At 52.3% G+C, this 18283-nt stretch overlaps 1 protein-coding gene across 1 annotated transcript in view; it reads right to left on the reverse strand.

Annotated features, from left to right (window-relative positions):
* Positions 1-13381, reverse strand: part of LOC126036964 (electroneutral sodium bicarbonate exchanger 1-like) — a 268764-nt gene extending 255383 nt beyond the window's left edge. The window contains exons 1-4 of the mRNA XM_049797191.1: positions 13226-13381; positions 12388-12501; positions 11888-12049; positions 11024-11275 (exon numbers count right to left, since the gene is read on the reverse strand). Of these exons, the coding sequence (XP_049653148.1) occupies positions 11024-11275; positions 11888-12049; positions 12388-12453 (480 nt within the window). The 5' untranslated portion in view covers positions 12454-12501; positions 13226-13381. The remainder of the gene's footprint in view (positions 1-11023; positions 11276-11887; positions 12050-12387; positions 12502-13225) is intronic.
* Positions 13382-18283: the final 4902 nt, after the last annotated feature.

Genomic DNA, 18283 nt, shown 5'->3' on the forward strand with positions numbered 1-18283 from the left:
AAAAAACAGTGCGACTGTTGCACGCCCAGTCTACATCCAAAAACAGCTCATGAGAAAAACACAGTGGCACTTCTGGAAAAGGACGTGCCATTGGGGCAGGGTTTGATTTGGGAGTGAAGAGCACCGTGGTGAGCTGAGCTCGGCCATTCCCGGAGAGATGCAGTGCCCACGGTACCTGCAATCTCTTCGATGCTGTTGGCACGAACGTCCAGCAGCACCGACCCATTGCTGATGCAGCTCCTCAGCTCGGAGAGGCTGTGCAAGGACAGCGTGCCAACGTAGGGCTTGCTCCAGCGCTCGCCGCCATCTTCCACGTCCTCCTCAAACTTCAGCCACCTGCGGACATCGGGTGCGATCAGCCCCATTGCACGAAAACAGCCCCAGCTCTGCAGCCCCTTTGACAGAGCCACGGGGTGGCAAGAGGAGAAGGCTCCTCGTGCCGCCACCTGCAGCTGCAAAAGCTTCGCGTCCTGGAGAGGAGAAAGCAGAGCCCACGGGCGCTGCCAGTGCGGGGACTCCTCTCCCACCGCAGCCAAAGCAGCAGGGATTTACCTTGCCGTTTCCTTCCACTCGGCATCTCGGCCCTCTTTTACACAGATCTCATCCAGCTCGGAGAACAAGTGGTGAGGGATGTGCTGCTCGTCCTCCTTGGTCCTGAGAATGAACTGCACCCGCTGGGACGGGGAGCCTGGGGGCAGAAGGCAAAGACCCATCCCGTTACTGCGCCTGAACACAGCTTGTCACCCTCACGTGCAAAGTGGCCATCAGCACCAGTGCAGCCATAAACACTGGGCTGGCCCCCCTCCTCTGCGTCTCTCTGGGCTTGCACAGAGCCGTGAAGAAGGAGAAGCATCTGGTCCACCTCTGCATAAGGATGGGCTGCTTTCCTTCCCCACATTGCCATTTTTAAAGCCAGGATCCCTCTAAGGAAGACGAGCCTAAACCCATTATGCATTTAACTGCACTTAAAAAAACAAAAAAAAAAGAAAAAAAAAAGAAAAAAAAAAAAAGAAAGTAAAACTTGGGAAAAAGAGGGTGTTGCTCAATAAGGCCACTTTCCCTCGGAAGAACAGCAACTCACTCAAACTAGCCACGGGGACGTGCTTGCAGAAGGCCCCAGTGCCCACGTTGCCCCCAGTTTAGCGAATGCCGCGGTGGGACTTACAGTGGTAGCCCTGCTCTGTCGGGGCAGACTCCTTCTCCCGTTCCCCTTCCCGATGCTTCTGGCTGTGGCGTCGGTGATGCCGGTGGCTTTGCCTAACCAGTGGCATCTGCGCGCCCACGTACAGGGTCCGGTGGCCTGCGAAAAAGCAGCGTTTTTTGCAGCGCTCTCGGCATTGCGGCAATAGTTGAGGTGGCCGGTGCCTTGCTAAGCCACGGTTCAATCCCAGGAGCAACGCCAGCTTCCCTTAATGTTATTTTCACTGGACGTCCTTTTTTCCAAGCCTATTTTACTCGAGCTTTGCAACAACACAGCAACAACAAGTGTTGGCTCCGGGTCATCTAAAAGTGCCCTGAAAGTATCGGACCTCTTCTCAAATTCCAGCTTCGGCTGGACAACACTCAGACTTGCTCATTAAGCAGCAACACGAGCTAATTATTTTCAAAAGCTCTGTATGGCACGAGGCGACAAGAGACGATCAAATCAGTCCCATTGCAATGAACTCCAGAACAAAAAAAGAAAATCACAGCCCCGTGTCTGCAGCCCTGAAATGATTCTCCTGACCTCTCCAAGCCAGGAGCAACCTCTGCGAGAAAAAAAGCCGTGAATTATCAAGCCCCGTGGCTACAACTCACACCGTGGCCTCCCGGGAGGCTTTTTCCCTCCGTTTAAAAAGCCATAATAGTAAAAAATGTGACAATAACTGTGTTGCTTTATTGAGAAGCGCGGCACGTTTCGCTGCACATGATTTGACACCCAACAAGGCACACTGGAGAGACTTTGTGCAATGGGAAAACGCGCTGGGCTAGTGGCTCCTCCACCAGGATCTCAGCAGAGACTCACCTTCCAACTCCTCCTTCTCATAGCAAATACTGACAGCGTTGCTCCTTCTTCCCCGGTCAATCACTGCCTCCTCGTCATGTCTCTGTTTAGCAATGACAAGAAGGGAAAAGTTGGGGCTGGGGGTGGAGAGCTCCCTTACGTCCTCCCAGACATCACCCACCCCTGCATCCACGCGAGTCCACGAGCCATCACGCCTCTGCGTGCCTCCTCCTCCTTCAGGCACAGCCCTAAAACCACGGACTTGTAGGAGGTTTTTCTTCCCATACGCAAATAAAACAGCCCATAACATCACCTGTACTGTATAACACGAGAGTCTGGACGTATTTAATACAGCAGGAGAGGGATGAGTGTTTCAGACAAAAAAAAAACCCACCTCCCGCTTTGTTCTTGAGGTTCCTGTCTAAAAAAGTGATTTCCAAAATGGAAAAAAAAACCCCAACCCACAAAACTGCACTTTTGAGCCCCGGCCGCGCTACCTGTAACTCTTCCAGAAGTGTCATTTTGTAACGCCCGTTTGGGTTCATCCTCACGTCAGTCACTGGGTTTTGGGGACAACTGAACCTCCAGGTCAGTCAGGGGCCCGATTCCCCAGGGACTGATGGAGTAGCCCTCACGGGAGGAGCTAAGTGGCACCCAGTGTGCACCAACTCCAGAGACACAATAGGGACCATTATGAAATCACAAGCTATGATGCGGATCCAGGCAGCTATTTAAAGCCACGCACCCCTAGACCCTTCCCGCTTGGAAAACTTAGTGCCTGGGCAGAAGCCAGCTCTGCTTTGAGCAAAAACTCTCCAGAATAGAGAACATTCCTGCATGAGAGGTGTCAGGCTCAAAAGTGTGCAGAAAGAAAACCCTTCACAGGCTCGTTCACCCTCCTGAGAGGCAAAGCCCATTAGCAGCATCATGTTTTCTCTCTTTTTCTTTCTAACAGTAGAGCTGAAGCTCTAGCATCCTGAGGATAACAAGAGGTACAAATACGGTAAGGAAAAAGAATATCTTATTGGATCAATGGGTAGATTCAGAAAAAAACCCTGCTACACAGTAGTTTATCCTGACTGCTAGCTAGAACCGAGAAGACTGTTTTTTCCACTTGGGTCAACAGTTCCGGTGAAACATACTACCTGTCTAGGACGGCTGCATCTGAGGAACAAGAATTAGTTATTTGCAATACAAGGAATGAGTCATTTTGTGTCATGATATTCATCAGACTGCACAGAGAAACAAGAGACAAATGCATTTGAATACCCATGTGTTGTGTTACGTTTTAACCACTTAACATTCCCCAAGAGCTCAAGAAGACAGAGCAGAAAGACAGGAGACAGGTGAAAGCCTAGAGCGCCAGCTAGACGGAATGAAAGACCCTCTTCCTTCTCTGAAGCTTCAGCAAGGCTTCCTTCACCTGCTTGTTCCTCCGACTGTCAATGACGGGGTTCAAACTGGGGCTGACGAGACTGTAGAAAAGGGAAAGAACTTTCTCCCTCCCAGAGGAGTTACCGCTCCCGGGCCCCGCGTACACGAAGATGGCGTTTCCATAAAAGACACCCACCACGGTCGGGTGGGAGCCACACGTGGAGGTGGTTTCGTGCCATCCTGGCACAGAGCGGATGCGCAGATCGGTGGCCAGGCTGTCCAGGGAGCAAATCAGGATTAAGGCTAAAGGGAAGAGGAAGAAGCACACACAAACAGCAAAGATCAGGACTTTATTGGCAGGAGCGGCAGGGCAGGCCAGCTTTGAGACAGCAAGAATTTCACAGGAGAAGTGGACAACCTCGCAGGGGCCACAGAAAGGCAGGTGTAAAGCCAGAGAGGCTTGCAGTGTACCAAATACGAACGCCAAAGCCCACAGAAATGTGGCAAGGGTGAGGCGCAGCCTCCAGATCACGATGAGGGCATAGCGCGGGGGACGGCAGATTGCCACGTAGCGAACATGAGACATGACGGCCAGCAGCACGCACGCTGTAAGTGCAAAGATTAAATAAAGATGGCTCTGTGCCCCACACCCAGCAAAGGAGGGGGTTCTGCCTTGTCCAAGGAGGCTCCTTAGCATACGGGGGACATTGCTGGAGGCGTAGCAGATGTCCGCGATGGAGAGGTGGCAGAGGAAGAAGTACATGGGGCTGTGGAGGCAGTAGTCCAGGCAGATAAGCAGAAAGACAAGTGCGTTTCCCATCAGAGTGGCAGAGCAGAGGGCAGAGAAAAGGCCAAAGAGGCAGCGCTGCAGGGCTGGGGTGCTGCAGAACCCCAGGAGGACGAATTCTGTGACCGTCGTTTCATTCTGCACGCTGTGCTGGAGGTGAGGCAGCACAAACTGCGACCACGGAGATCTGGAAGCGAAGGAGCAAGGAAAAGGAAAGAAAAAGGAGAGTTTTCCTAAGAATGTCAGGTCCTTTACTCTTTACGCTGCAGCTCCCTTCTCCCCGTTTTTCCCTCTGACTCCAGTGAAAGGTGCGTACTACTCTCCCCACGCTGAGCGACGTACATCTGAATTGCAAGCTCCAATCTCTCGGCAAACTTTGAGCAGTTTGACCAATCTCGCACAACTTTGCTGCCTAGCTTGCCCTTGAAGTCTTTCTTTTCCTGGGTTGGTTTTGGGTTTTTTTTTGCAGGGGGTGGGGAGGGGCAGGGTATGGTTTGGCTGTTGGAGGAGATAAAATGATGAAGATTGCAGGTGTCGATTAAGGTGAAGTCAGAACAACTTCAAAGCAGCTATTTTAAATTAAGTCCATATTAAAAGGAATGCACAGTTCACAGAATAATTCCAGTTTTACCATTAAACCAACCAGCATTTCCAAGCCACTGCTGTGTCCTCTTTACCTTCGTGAAATGCATTCCTACTGAATCCTGCAGTTGCTTGATCCAACTCCCCTATCCCAGCTACTGCAGGTCCGGGAAGGTCAGGCAGAACGTCACCTTGGTTCCTGCTGTGCAGCTGCTTGCCCTTACCAGTTTCACAGGGTGCTGGTCAAGGTCCCTGGGCATCCCCTGGCACTTGTCTCCACGCGGCTCTCTGGTCTCCAAGATCTTCCGCCACTTCCAGGATATTTCCTCCAGCCAGGATCTTCACCTTTTCCTTCCTGGGTCCCTTGCTTCTCTTCAAGATCCCTTCTTCTTTCTGGGAACCCTTCTTTTTGACACCACCTCTTCTTTCTGGAACCCCACGCCCCCAGTTTTCCTAATCTGTCTATGTGAGCAGTACAATGCCTGATCAGCCTCCAAATTAAGGCTTCTCTCTCCTAGCTCTTTACTAACTGTAGGATTCGGGACACGCCACTTTTGATTATTCCAGGTGTTACCCAAATTTACAACCAGCCCACGCTGGCTGCGTGTAGCAAGAAGCAGGCTTCTGCTTGACAGCTCAGAACTCAGTTTCAGACATTCACACGCACAGACCTTGCCGCACACGTGCACCCAGTCACGTGTTGCCTGGTAACCTTCACAGTTTGAGCCGGTTTTTTGTCTACGGCCGGGCTTCAGAGGCAGGGCATGGCCACAGAAGCGCATTCCCCCCGTCAGTCTGTGAAGTGAGCAAGGGAGAGTCAATACTTGTCTGGTGAGCCTCATACCCAGGCAATGTGGTCGAGCCCTCTCCTGTGACAGCCCTGGCAAAAGCCACAGCAGGGTGCTCCCTTGCCTCTGCCTAGGTCACTGGGGTTCCCCTGCCTGCCATTGCTCCTTTGTCCTCCTCTGCGTTTGTGGAGATGAACCTTTAACCACACAACCTAACACTTACAACACCGGGAAAAAGAGAGGCTGCAGAGGGTCCAACGGGGAAGGTCGCCGATGTAGAATGCTCTTTGTGAGAGGCAGCACACCCAGCTCACCTCCTTGCTCCTGAGCTGCTCTATCGGAAGCACTGCGTGCAGGACGCTCTGTTCAACAGGCTGTGTCTGTATCTGACTGCCTTGTCCTTGCTACAGCACCATGTGCTGGGGGAACGCCACGGAGAGCAAGGAGGACGCTCTTTCCCCAGGAGCAACGGAGGGTGCTCAGCTGAGTGCTGCTGCAGGGGCCAAAGTGGGGCAGGCAGGCAGGGAGGGGAACGTAGGAACGAGGGAGCTGGCAGTAACCGGCCAGTCTGGGAGATGCCCGAGAAGCTCGAGAACCCTGTAAGCACAGGACGAGCTTAGAGGAGGTTCAACGTGAGGCCCTGTGGTTAACCATCCCCTCCAGATCTGGACCTTCTCCGGTTCCCGAGTTACCGTGCAGTTTCACAGCCTGGTGCAGAGATCCTGACTGGGAGATCACTGTACCTCCAGGAGTTAGGGATCCACCTAACAGTTACCCTGAGCGGGTGCAGGTCTGTGCTGCGCTGTACGTGCAGCGTGGCCTTCAGGCTGCGTCCCTACACATGTCCCTTGGCCGCAGGATAAACGGAGCTGGTTGACTGTAACAGAGGAGCCTCCAGGCAGCTCCTGCTTGGTACCAGCGATTACGCCACCTGCGCGGCCCTGCCGTTACCTAAAGTGCAGCGAGAAGTCCGCGTGTGAACATCCTTTACGCACAGAGGTGTTTTCTTCTAAGAAAAGTTGCATAATACCGTGAATGACCAAAAGGAGGAACTTCTCCGCTTCTCCACCGTAAAGCGTGCCAAGGGAAAATCCATCTGGGGTCTGCCCAATGCTGCATGAACGCAGGGTCCCCAGCATCTGAAGGGACCTAAGATTTACTTGCTACCTAGATGCCTCTTCTTCCTGGCTACGTCGCCTCCCAAGATCTTGCCCACCCCCAGCCTACTGGAGACGGGGGAATGTTAGAGAGACAGCCTTGATGCTGTGCCAGCACCGCTCAGCCATGGCCAAAACACTGCTGTGTTATCAATAGCTTTCTAGCTACCAGTACAGAGCACAGCACTACGAGGGCTGCTGTGGGGTAAAGGAACTCCAACTCAGCCAGATCCAATACAGAAGGAAAGTGGAGGAACAACAGAGGGAGCAGCCCAGGGACACAGAGCCCCAGGTCTCATCTGGCCACTCCTGTGACCATACAGTGTATTCAAAATCAAATACCTGAAGTGCTCCCTTAGATGCAGTTTACAGCCAAGGGACAAGAAGGTGGCAGTTCTGCATTTTGCAGCTCCCAGGCTGATGGCAGAGCCAAAGCAAAAAAAACAAACCCAAAACCAAACCAACCAAGAGAGGTAAAACTGGAGCACAGGGAGCAAATGTTTTCTTTCACCTTAGGCCAACTGCTCGGACGCTCTCTATGCTGCCCTGCTGCAGAGGGCATCCCTCTCGTACCAGTAAGAGACATAAGAGTGAATTAAAGCCAGGACCCCAAACCAGACCAAAAACCCGGTCATGATCAAGAAGAAAGTGGAGAATGCATCAACTATAACAGAAAATTATTTTGGACATTCCCAGTTTACATTTGGAAAAAAGAGGGGAAAAAAAAAGAGGAGGAATTAGGTATTAAAAGAAGAGCACTGAATGATAAAGCAGTAGCAGTCCCTCTACCACTACAAACCCACACCCCCACACGCACGTACGCACACAGACTTAACACCACCAAACTCCCCTTGACTGTGACCTTCACCTCAGCTTGCTGGTCTAGAGATACTGAATGCCTGAAGCACACCAAGGATAACTGAAAACATCTGCATGGCTTTAATGGGAATCCTCCAACTGAAACAAAGCGCTTTCTCCCTCTGTCTGCGTTGGCACATCCCCGAGTCACGCTCTCACTCCTCTCCTTCAAAGTCAAGATTCCTAAACGTGAAAAGCGGGAGTGGGGAAAGGCGAAGGGAAGAGAAAAAGAGGGAGAGCATCATCAGTGGAAGACCTGCCAGCTGCTGCTGATTCAGCCCTGTTTGGGGGACCACCCCAGCAGAGAGGAGCTGGTTTACATGCCACGGTCCACAATGCCTGTTCCCAGGGACAGGCCGTTTGCTCAGCCTTGCCGGCCAAAGCGTGGGAAAAGCGTAGGCGTGCGCCGTCGCTTGCAGAGTAGCACGGTCACGTTCACGTGCAATCCTTTACCTTTTTCCTCCCTGGATTCAAAGGGTTTCTGTCTTCAAAGTGAGAGCCTTCCATACGGTCATTTGTGACATTTCATCCAGGATAACAATCTCAGAAGGATCAGTCCTGCAATAAATATTTTACACAGCAATCCGTGATTATGGGAACTGATGCCACCAAGAGCATTAGCATCAGCAAGAGGAACAGCGGAGCCCCGAGAATCAAAGCTCCGCATAAGTGTGGGGGATTTTGCTGGATGAGGAGTTTTGGGAGGCAAGCCCGGGAGCTGCAGAGCAACAGCTCTGTGCAAAGGCTCTTGCTGGGGCTTAGCCCCGGTCCAGGTTCCTAAGCCACTGCTGGTACAGATCACGCCTGCAACTCCTCATGTGTTAAGTATGAGGATCTCCAGCTACCGTAAAGGCACTGATGAGGCAAGGTTTGAGGGTCAAACACGAGTGCTGCAGCCACTCTGCTTGCGGTCAGAGCCCTGCAATCACTTCCTGCAGCCCTGCCCCCAAATTTGGTTTTCCCACCAAGCTGCCTGCTGGTTTCTGTGGGATGCCCCACAAAGAGGCAAGTGGAGAAAACTCTGCCAAACACCTTCAAGCTAATCTTGCCGGGGGTCCTGGCGCTTGGTGGAGCTTTACCTGTCACTGCTTTGCTTTGGGATATCCACATCACTGGTCTTCCCCACGTTCAGCTGAACTGAACTTGCAGCAGCAGCAGCTTCCATCACCCTCCTGGACTCCTGATGTAAAAAAGGGACAAATCACGTTCTCTGTCTTTGATCAAAGTGGAGATAAGCTGAATGCCCAGCACAAACTTAGCAGTCTGCCCTCCGCTTCTGCCCCTTGGCAGCTATAGGTATTAGTGCAGCAGGGAAGAAACCGTTCACTCCAAAGATTTCGGGGCAGGGGGACTGTGTGTTCAAAACACGATTATGAGCAAGTCTTGCCAGCAGCAGCAGCAGCAGCAGCATCTAATAATAATCATCATAATGATAATGACCTTTGTGAAAAACGACTCGTTTTAAAAATTACACCTGTATTCAAGCGTTCAGCTCACTGCTACTTGAGGAAACAAAGGTTACAAAAGTTACAGGCTATTGGGATCTATTTCGATTGAGTGCTGATCTTCCCCCAACATTTCCAGACAAGCTGTAAGAGAAACAGGCAATCTCACAGCCACACGGAGATGTCCAGCCCCGAGGACACAGCAAGCCTTACCTCTTCTTCTTCTCCGGCTTCATTTCTGGCATCGTCCAACTTCTTCTTCCTTTCTGGCATAAGGTCATCCAGAAAGCTGAGCTCTCGCTTTGAGAAGCAGAAATCCATCGCTTTCCGGACAAAGACGAGAGCCAAAACCTTCATGAATAAGAGGGAAGATGCGGTGAGCTCAGAGACGATGCCACCTCTCACTCCAACGCTGCAAACACCCCGCTGCTGAGCGGTGGCAGCTCTTACCATCATGGGAAAGATGATGGCGGCACGGGACACCTTGATGGTCCAGAGCAGGACGAGGCAGGTCAGCTGGATCGCCGTGAAGAAATGCACCTTTCGCAAGGGCACGTGCCGCAGGTAGATGAAATCCGGCTGGTGTTTCGCCGGCATCCAAAACAGCTTCAAGCGATCAAAGAACTGCGAAATAAAAGGGAAAGGTTGCCACCTTGGGACTGCGGCAAGTTTCTGGCCCTCTCGAGACGTGGAGGCACTTTGCAGCATCTCGCTTGCCGTCAGAAATCCTGGATCCCACCGCATTCCTCCTGGGAGCAGCACCCATTTTCCCTTCGCTCCATCTATAAACCGGCTTGGCCCTGAGAGCTGCCCACCAAACGGCAACTATTCCATGCCATTCCATTATTAGCATTTCTCGGCCCACTGAATCCCCCCGCGAGGATTTCCACCAGTGGTAGAAACTGCCTTCCCTTTGCACCAAATTCCCCCGCTTTTCACGTAACCAAACACTGACCTGACCTAAACCCTGCAACAGAGAGCGCTGAACTTGCCTGGTCCTCCCAGCCCCATATACCTCCTGTACCTCCACCAATCTCTTTTTTACACAAAAGAGTTTCATTGCTTGCTCTGCGAGAAGTTTTTCCCATGCCACTGCTTTTTTCCCTGCTGCTACAGAGACAAAATACCAGGGAGCCAACATGCTGCACGCTGTAAAAGAGTCCGTACCTGAATTCCTCTGAGTGACGACACACCCATGTAGAGAAAGACGCCATAAAGCACAGGCATTGGTATAAACTGGGGGGGGGAAAGAAAAAAAAAAGTAAGAATGCAATCGTTTCTTTTTCTGTATTGCATTTTCAGTATTACCACCCTCTTCCACAGGCACTGCCTAAAATTGCTTGAAGCTTTCCAGCTTCCATTCAGGCTTAGAGATGGGTCAGATTTTAACCATTTTTTTGCCATTTTGTGCGCACGAGTGAGCTAAGGCTCTGCTTTAGGCTGAACTTGGGAGTTACCTCTCCTCAGAATAATCCTATTTTCCAGAAAGGTTGGAGGAAAACAGGCGATTTCACCCGTGCTACCCTATGCCGCATTCTCTGGCGGTAGAAGAAACACTTCTGCCTATTCTTGGGGCAACAGGCAAAGGCCACAGGCCTCCTTTTAGCCTAGAGACAAGATTACTTTGTGGGAGGAACGTTCAAGGAAGCCCACGGGGATGACCTCAGTGTGTTTAGCTCCTGGGAATGGCTGCTCCCGGGCATTTGGGGAGCAAATTGCAGCCAGTAAAGGGCTGCCTGTTTGAAAGACAGCAGATGTGCTGGTCTGAATATGCTCAACTGTAACCCATAAACATGGGCGGGCCTGAAAGACACCCAAAAATTCAAGCAGTTGCGTTGCTTGCTCGCCTCGAGCACACCAAACGGGGGCCTGAAGGGCTGCAAAGCCTAACCGAGGCTGGTTCCCACCGTGGGTCAAGCCCCAAGGGTTGGGATCACCTCCTCCTCCTCCGCTCCACAACTAACTACTCAGGCCTGCAGAGAGGGGACTGTTTTGCTGTAACCTCCAACAAGCTCGCGGTTGTTGGGTGGTTTGCATTTTCCTCTCACCTTTAACACAGAAGTGAAGAAGACGGAGCAGCCCATGAGCACAAAGATCAGCAAGCCAGTGACTCTCTGCTCTCGTATCCCCAGAAACTTGGGTTGTTCTCCTGGAGCTGAGCAGTCAGACTCTACTTTGAGGCTATTCACGTGGGTGATGGACAGGACGGTCGCAGCCACAAACCAGGGCAGCCCCATCACAGAGCACACCCCGAGCATCACGGCCACCACAAAAAGGTCCAGGTGGTACCCGCATCCTTTCTGCAGGCAGGAAAACAAGAAACAGAGCATCCCATAGCACAAGAGCAAGGATAACGTCGCAAGTCAGACTCAAACCCTGCTCGAGCACAAGTCAACTTCTTCAGAATTCAAAACAAGAAATGGAAACAAGCAAGCGTGTATGCAGGCTTTGCACAAGCACGTGGCATGAAAATCTGGCAGGAGTTCAGAAACAATGGATATGCAGAGCTTGTGCGATAAATACTTCTCCAAAAAACAACAACCCACAACCCAAAACCACCAAAACCTTTTTTCCACTCATAAAGAAAATTCTACCACTTGCGAGGAAGGTGTGACTCTGAGTTATCCCTGGCAGCGCATCAAAACAATTCATTCCCCGCACCTGCTGCTGCTGCCATTTTAAAACAAAAACGCACTTCTCTATTGCTCCAAGATTAATTTGCTCCTCCAAAAGGTTGCTCATCTGAACTGCCCTGTCACTTGCTCCCTGCATCATCGTTAATCCAGGAGAGCATCCTGCCACGCAGCCTGACCTTGTCCCAAACCAATGCCTTCAGAAAGCATCGGGAATAAGAGCTTCTCCCCAGACCTGCAGCCCAGAAGGGGCTGGGGTCATCCCTCACAGGCCCTTACCTTCAGCTTGTGCTCCTTCCTGTTCACAATAACGGCACTGATCTGCTGGTCCATAAATATCAAGATGGTGCAGAGCAGAGCTGGGATGAGCGCAGCCAACACCGTCCACCAAGGGTTGGGTCCTATGGGGTTGATGAACCACCCACGGTCGTCTCTGGTAGGCTGCAACAAAGCCCACGCATCAGCATCGTCTCCCAGCCCAGGCACTCCACTGGCTTTCATTTTCCCCTCCCTCCCTGTGTCAGAGCACCTCCCAGCCCTGGCTTCATGTCCCCCTCTCCCGGGGGCTTCAGCAGTGCCAGTCTCCTCTTTGCAAGCACCTCTAGATACTTCCCCTGTAGGTATCTAGTTTTGGGGCCATCTTCTCGTTTCCAGGAGGAAGCAAGGCACTTGGAGGTGGAAGAGGAGATGGTCACACCACCAGCATCTCCTCCAGACTCAGCCCTGCCCTGCCCCGGCATCACCTTGTGGCACCCCCACGTGCCAAAACATCCCGTTACCTTGAACGCATGGGGGACCTGGAGCTTCGGCGATGGGATCCCAACCACAAAGTCAAGGAGCACCATGATGACGATGGTGAGGAAAACAGCAAAGTCGCTCACTGTGGACCGTACCTGGGGCGAGAAACCAGAGGTGAGAGGGGCATGGCAAACAGGGCCGTAACGCGAGATGCAAGAGTTGCAGACATCCACAACATTAAGGCTGCTTAACCAAATCCCACCACCCCTCTGAGCACATGCAGCCTGATCCCTTGCTTAGATACTGCTGCTGTGTTTGTCCCTGTGAGATCTGGGGTCAGACAATAAAAAAAGCTTAATTAGGCGGACAAGGGTTGGTTTAAGTCAAAACCTAAAAATAATAATAATAATATTAAAAATAAGAAAACACATGTCTGACACTACAGCTACACTCACAGCTACAATGGCAACAAGGCACTGAGGCATCCTTTAGTCCTCAAAAGGAAGCTCCTCATTCGAATCTACTTTCCGCTCGAGCACATAATGCACAGAAGGTAGGGAAAAAATCCCCCAACCCCAACCCCCAAAACTTTGGGAAACCTGACTTCCTACTACCTGAGGAGAAAAAAAAATAAAAATAAAATAAATCAACCCCCCAAAATCTTCAATCTGGGGCAGGTCACGAGGCATGTGGGAAATGCTACGATGATTTTGCACTCATGGAAATGAGTGCGGGACATCCAAGCTCTTGGAGAGCTTGGCCTGCAAGGCCAACGTTTCCCAGCTTGACCAAGGCAGGGCAAATACTGCTTAGTGCTCCAGGAAAGCCATTTTGGGAAATGAGTGTGGAGATGGACACTGGCCACCATCTTCTACTTACTCTGGTTGGAAAGTAGCGGCTGGTTTTAAACTTCTTCAAGAAGCTTGACAGGGCAAAGGTGGCGAAGAAGAGGATGCAGCACCAGAAGAACACGTCAGGGGTGTAGGGGCCGTCGCGTCCACAGGCAGGTCCTTGAAACTCCCCACGCAAATACCGACATTCCTGGAGAAACAGAGCGTCAGGACACAAAGGCAGTGCACGTGCGGCAGGGAAACCTCGCATAGCTAGGGGGTTTTGAGGATCTTGGTCCAAGATCCACGACCCTGTAACTGCTCCTGCCAATAGAGATTTATATTTAATGAGCAGCAGCAGCTGAACAAGTGACACATTGAACTACACAGCGGAGAAATGAGATGTGAGGGGACACCATACCACGCATCCTTGGCACATCCTCTGCCTGCCATTCGAGCAATCGTGGCTAAAGAAGACACCAGAGGGGAAGGAAACACTGGAAACTCTTGGGGATAGAGAGAGAGGGAAGAGGGAAGGAGGGCTAAAGACAACCATGGTAGGAAAGGAGGAGAAGAGACAGATCGTCCCTCCCCAGGGGAGGTCTTGCAGAACCTGGCCAAGAGGGGATGAAGGCCACCATAAGAGCCTGCTGCCCTAGGCCCGGGCTCTGCTTCCGGCAACAACAGCCTGAGAGGCTGCTCAGACAAGCAAATTTATGCACGTACCTACAGACAGCACTGAACGAGAAAGCAAGGCCTGGAGTTACTAGGAACCCATTAAGGAGGCCAGCTACTACCTTTCAAGCATGAACTTAAGTCCTACAACTTCTACAATAATCAAACCACCCACTACTTAACCTTCCTCCCAGTCAGAAATACTGTCCTGCAACAGGCTTGACGGGGACACTTGCTACCCACAACGTTGGGGTAGACTGGACAAGGTGGACTCTCCTCCCCAGGACCAAGCGGCTTAAAACCACACGCTACATTTAGGCAAGGACTTTTCCGAGCAGCACTAGCACAGTTTGAAGCCCATCATTCCCTGAAGGGCTCTGACTTTTGCACCAGGCAAATGCCCCTGGACCCCATGGACGCGGCGCGAGGAAGCAGTGGCTCGGGGCACTTACGGTCACCGTGAGGTTTTCCCAGGCGATGCCAGACACGTTGATCTTGTTGCTCGCCCAGAAACGCAGCGTTTCGTTGCTGGGATGGGTCGGTGCCTCACACTTACAGCTGGGAGGAGAGAAGCCAAGACAGGGGTAAGGGAAAGGTGATGGAGGTGCAGCCCGGAGCTCCTGCCAAGGGGCAGCAGCTTTCTCAGGGGGAAAAAAACCCACTAGTAGCTGGTGAGGAAGTCCAGCTTGCTGTGCATGTGCACAGGGTAGGTGTCTCGCAGGTGACTCAGCTTCTCCAGAGCCTCGTAGATGAAGATGATGCAGATGAGGGAGGCAAAGGCTTCTTCCGTGAAGCGGGTGACGTAGCACACCAAACAGCTGGCGTCGGTGGCCACCAGCACTATGCACAAGAAGGCGGTCCACAGCCCAATGCACGCCCGCAGAGACAGATAGGAGAGCGTGTATTCCCTGGGAAAGCAGAATGAAACAAAGGCTGGAAAGGCCAGCAAGAGGCCCTGAGCCATGCCTGCCTTTGGGGAAAACGGGGAGCAATTTTGGAGCGTGTCAAGGCTGCGGATGGGAAATGCAGTTTCCATGTACTACTACAGAGAGCCTCGGGGCTGTGGTGCAGGGTGTAGACCCACAGCAGGAGAGGCCAATTATTTAGTTACCACTGTTTAACACGGATCTCGTGTTAACACCTTGGAGGCTGCTTGAGGTCAGGTCCCTCTTGGGCCAGGTGGTGTTCTCCCACATCACCCTGACGCCCTAACACTGAAACCAGCTGGGTTTGCACCCAGTCACCTGCTGCCAGCAAGCTGGGGCTTAATAATAAACCTTATGGCAATAAGGGTGGTTTATCTCCCATCAAAGCCATCGCAACAAAAGGACTGTCACTAAAATCTAGCAACTACCCCTAAGAAAAAGAAAAGAAAAGCATCTTTTCTCCATCACTGCCCCCTTCTGAAGGCTCTCGCAGCACCCAGCTGCGGCAGCCTGCCTTACTTGCAGAATTTGTAGAGGATCTTCTCAAACACCAGGACGGGTCCGGTGCTGCCGAGGATGGTGAGAGGTTGGCCGGCAAAGAGGCAATACACGACGCCGGCCATGGACGCGCCCAGCAGCGACTCCATGGCACTCTGTCCGGGGAAGAGAGGCGGCCGTGAGTAAATAAATCGTTAGGGAGAAACAAAAACCAAAGCCGGTTCACTGCAGCAGGGACTTTGGCCTGAGTTTTACCCTCCCCCATCCCCCCCAACAGAGAGAGGTGCTCACTATGTGGCCATTGGTCGCCTCCCCCAGCAGTCCCCCAAAGGTGATGACAGGGGACATGCAGGCACAGTAGAGGAAGAGGAAGGACGCCAGGCACTGCAGGCTCAGACCATCCCGGAAGTCGCTCCAGAACCACGGGGCTTTCCGCTTCACGTCCAGGGTCAAACCTCCAAAGAGCCTGCAGGAAGGAAAAAGAAGAGAGTCTGTTCTCTTGGAGGAACACGTCGACTTTGCTTTGCTGCAGAAGGGCAATCACAAGCATAGAGTAACTTTCGTGGCTAAAAAGAAGCACTCTCCTTCAGCCCAAATCAAGAAAACCTGCGTGCAACGGTGATGGTTGGGGCTGAGCCCAGCTGCCCAGATCTCCCCCCTGCCCAGCCCAGGGGACCAAGCTGGCAATGTGGAGCCCCTTCACTGAACCAGCTAACCCCAAAGACCTGCTAGAAGGGAAGGTGCATGCTCAGATTTGAGAGGCAAACAGAAAAAAACCCCAAACTATTACAGCTCCCACCTTCCCGTCCGCTGCAGTTCAGGGCCACTGTGTTTCTCCAGCGTGCTGTGAGAAGCACTGTCATCAAGAGCTCCTGGCATCTTCCTTTTTTCCTGTTAAAATGGAAGTGAGATAAAGCTATGGACTTGTAACCACTGGCTTGTTTTGCTTCTGGTCTGGCTCTGTGACTGTGTCAGAGTGGGACCTTGTGAATTTGGGCCCCTGAACAGCATCCCCAGCCATCCTGCCCATCCCCCTCATGCCTCCCGCCGATGTGGCACCCACCTGCGAAGGGACGTTTTTCGGGGGCTCGATTCGGATTGATGGATCCCACTCTCCTGGCGGCAAGACCGTGACCTGATCCAGAAACTCGTCGATGCCAGCCACGAGGTCAGCCCCGTTCTTGGCTTTATAGGCAACGTCACGGAAAACCTGCCAATAGAAGACAACCTGGTGAGAGGACAACCCAGCTCGGATGTCCTAACCAGTGCAATAAGCTCTTGGCTAAACGCAAGGCTTTTTCACCAAAATTCCCTGCTGGAAAGGGCAGGAAATATTCCCCCAAAAGGAAAAATCTGCGCATCACGGCACTTGTAATCATCTCCCCCACGAGGCCCCCGTCCCCCATGGCACACCATACCCTTCTGCTTAAAGAGCAAGAGAAGTTTTACTGGCCCTGGCAATGCCACCACTGGGGACAGCGTGCTGGGGACCCCGGCGAGAAGGATGAGGTGCAGGATGCACCCCGGGCAGGATTTCAGCCTCCAGGATGTGGGGTGATGCAAATCTGCGTGTTTGCTTTGGGGTGAGAAAGAGGGCTGGGCTATTTGGAGAGCTGCGGGCAGCTGGGACAGCAAATCCTCTTCCTCACTACTTCAGAGACAGGGAGAGCTGAAGAAAGGCAAAAATGACCCGGAGCTATCTCATCTTGTCGCACCTCATCCGTCATGATAGTGGCCATGGACCTGCCGATCTCATGGTACTGATGGGCTTTTCCTTCTGGTCCAAGCAAAACAAACAGGAACCTGGGCAAGAAAAACAAAATGAGAGAGAGAAGAAGGTGTCTTTGCTCCAAGAGCACCCAAGGAAAGCCCTGGCAGCTCCCAGCCCAGAGCGTGGCTCAAGACGGGACACGTAGGCTCAGCGATGCCGCGATGAATTTGAAATTCTTCAAAACAGACGGCAAATGTAATTTGGGGGCCAACTTTCATTACAATTGGCCGATGGGTTTAAAAGCTACAGCAGGGAATGGAGAAATGAAGGCGAGGAGACGTGGGTGGGGGAAACGTGCTTGCTCCCCCTCCCACTAGCCCTGTTCCCTTGGGACACCAAACTGATGCCTGCAACTTGATGTTTGGTTGGGTGTCTTTTTTACGGAAGAAATTTGCGCTTCTCATTCGCACCTTGTTGGGATGGGAACTTCCGTCATGCCTGAGAGGAGGACAGCCGGGCTCAGGCGGACAAATGCCACGATGGGCTGGTGAAGGAAATCCAGCTCTCCTACGAGCACGTTGGATGCTTCAGCCCCGGTGGGAATTTTCTTCATCAAGTGCAGCTCCGCCTGGGCACGACAAGCGATTTTCAGGCAATTACCCCAAAAGCAAAGCCCACAGCGCTCTGCAGCACACTCTGCAAGAGCAAATCTGGCCCTAAAGGCGTTAAGAAAGCTACGAGTGTCTCACCTTGCTTAAATCCATAGCTCTGCTCTCACGGGTCACCCCATCTTTAGCTTCCGCAGCGGTGGGAGAAGGACAAGGGGTGATTGTTTGGGCTGGTAGGAAAAAGAAAGACACTCAGAAAGATGGACAAGGAGCAACTGGGACGCTTCTCCTTTGCCTGGGCAAGTCTAATGGGGCCACAGCCCTGCAGAAACCCTCACCTGGCTTGTAGAGGAGGTGCAGGTCCGACTGCCTCTTGCTCACATCAGCAAACGAGCAGACAGCGGGGAGAAGGTTGGTTGTCTTCTCGTTCTGATGGTGGTGCTTCCTCAGAAGGACTTCTCGAACTTGCGCCCGCACGTGCTCGTCAAACTCCGTGGACTGTTCTTGCTGGGCCAGGATCATATCTGAGGATGGCAAAGGGAAACAAAGCCATCAGAGCAGAAACCCCAACAAGTCCCGACCCCCAAAGCCCCCAGGGAAGGCTGTGCCACACAGGCTGCACCCTAATGCCCGCTCAGCCTTGCATAGCAAGGCCTTTTAATAATGTTCAGCCTTTGCAGTGAAAACGA

This window comes from Accipiter gentilis, unplaced genomic scaffold (assembly GCF_929443795.1).
Source record: "Accipiter gentilis unplaced genomic scaffold, bAccGen1.1, whole genome shotgun sequence".
Classification (NCBI taxonomy): domain Eukaryota; kingdom Metazoa; phylum Chordata; class Aves; order Accipitriformes; family Accipitridae; genus Astur; species Astur gentilis.